Source organism: Dendrobium catenatum, unplaced genomic scaffold, assembly GCF_001605985.2.
Source record: "Dendrobium catenatum unplaced genomic scaffold, ASM160598v2 original_scaffold_112318, whole genome shotgun sequence".
Classification (NCBI taxonomy): domain Eukaryota; kingdom Viridiplantae; phylum Streptophyta; class Magnoliopsida; order Asparagales; family Orchidaceae; genus Dendrobium; species Dendrobium catenatum.
The window spans coordinates 132,040-134,094 of NW_021430753.1; the positions used below are offsets into that span (position 1 = coordinate 132,040).

General features: G+C 45.7%; 1 protein-coding gene across 1 annotated transcript; it reads left to right on the top strand.

The window, feature by feature from the left end:
• Window positions 1–218: 218 nt before the first annotated feature.
• On the top strand, window positions 219–1,168 carry LOC114578671 (succinate dehydrogenase assembly factor 1, mitochondrial-like). Its single transcript, XM_028692061.1, has one exon. The coding sequence runs from the start codon at window positions 504–506 to the stop codon at window positions 819–821; it is 318 nt and encodes a 105-aa protein (XP_028547894.1). The 5' UTR covers window positions 219–503; the 3' UTR covers window positions 822–1,168.
• Window positions 1,169–2,055: the final 887 nt, after the last annotated feature.

A 2,055-nucleotide genomic window follows, 5' to 3' on the forward strand; every position in this document is an offset into this window, starting at 1 on the left:
GCTGGTTGCCAACTAGATCCTAGGTTGACAGGGATTATTAGGTGCGGATTGCGAACGGAGAGAATTATCCGTACAAATATTGGGTACCTAGTGGTATCCGCACTCAGTACTGTTAGGTATCACTAGATATCGAATATTTATGCGGATGATGCCCACTCTCTGCACCTAATAATTTTTCAGTTGGCAGACATACGTGGCTAATTTTGGTTCAATAGTCTCCCTATTCGAAACCCTATGAACTGGCCGATCGAGCTCTATCTTCCGCCGCCGTGTTCGCAAGCCTTAGCTGAAACCCGCCTCCTCTCCCTCGCTCTGTCGTTTGCACGTTCAGAAGGAAGGAAGTCGACCCGGTTCTTCCTCGCCTCCATCGACGACCTGCCCTAGCCGAGTCCGACGCCGATGCCCGCAGATCCCGATCTCCTGCCCTAGCCGCCGACCCGCTCTCACGCTCTGGGACTTCATTTTCAAGAATTCTTTGAGAGGTTAATGATACTAAAGATGAGATGGCTTCTCCTTGGAAACTTTCTGGAATGCAAAGGCAGGTCTTGGCTTTGTACCGTTGTTTTCTTCGGGCAGCCCGGTTGAAGAATCTTGAAGACCGCCAAAGGATTGTGTCTGTTGTCTCCGCAGAGTTCCATCATAATGCTAATAATGTTGATCGCAAAAACTTTCAGTACATTGAATATCTTTTGCGGCGTGGGAAGAGGCAGCTTGAGCAACTCAAGAATTCCACCACCATTTCACTTTCAACAATCAATCTCAATTCTTCTGCTTCGAAAACAATCACTGAAGACAAGAAGCTTGCTTCAACGTATCATTAAGGTAGCCACAGGATCATCCCCAAGAGTCTTAATAGTCCTTCTGCTGATACGTACAAAGGGCATGCGGCAATGGCAATGGGTTAGAGGGTAGCGGTAGTAGGCAGAGCATGTGGGGGCACATGGTGAGCTTGTTGGAGTTTTCCAAACCAAGCGCTGCTTCAATGCTTCCGTTTATTTATTTTTAATTATTATTAGGCAGTTTAAAACTTGTTGGTTATTCTCTATGTTTGGTTATCCCGTGAAAAGACTTTTTTGTGTGTGGAGTTTTGCTCTCGGTTTTGTCTTTGCCAGTGAAAATACTTGTGAACAGAGAAATTTTGTGTGTTATTTTCTTCTCGTTTTTCTTCTTTCAGTTTTTGTTCTGTCTTGTGCATCCATCAGAGCTGCTAGTGTTTTGCGCATGACGAGCATGTTGCGAGTAACTTTCAAGCGCCGCGCCCAGCAAGCAAAAAGTGCGCAGAGCTCATACTATGAAAATTGCTTCGCTTAATGTTCCCGGGACTCCTTGTATTTTGAATTCGTTTATATATTTAGTGGAAAATATGAAATACACTGAGAATAAACTAAGGGATTTCAAATGCTTCTTTACTTTCCTATGAGCATCTTCAGATGTCATGTTAGGATCTTGAACGAGGAAGAAGCATTTTCTTCTTCAGCTTCTTGCGAGAGGAGGGAGAGGGGGAAGGGGAGAGGGAGAGAGCTGAATCAAATAAACAAATCCTTTATTGCTTAACCATGCCTATTACAGTTTATAGAGCATCTATTTATAGGTACAAAAAATAACAAAACAAGCTACACAAAAACAACATCAATGGTAATACAAGCCATTCAAGATTCTAAAGAAAGTACACATCATACATCTAGGACCAATATCTAACAATCTCCACCTTGGTCATGTATTTACACAATAAAAAAGGATAACTGCTGTCAACAAAGAACAATCCCGCCGGTCTTCCCGCTAATAGCATCCACTGGACGGTTAACACCATGCACCTCGTGCGTCTTTGCTTTCCACGCCCTGTGCATCCACCCGCACCATGCGCCTCCATCTCCGCGCCCACACCTTGAGCTCATGTGGTCTGACTCCGACCACATCCTGCGCTTATCCACCTGCGCACCGAGCCCTACGCCCTGCTCGTCTCAGTCTCAAATCCCATGCTTTGCGCATTCACCTGCGCCCTGCAAGGTCTCTGTGCTACCATGCGACCACCTTGCGCACTGCAAGCCCGCGCCC

Excerpts from the sequence above, each read along its gene's own strand:
- LOC114578671 (XM_028692061.1), top strand. The coding sequence starts at position 504 with ATGGCTTCTCCTTGGAAACTTTCTGGAATGCAAAGGCAGGTCTTGGCT.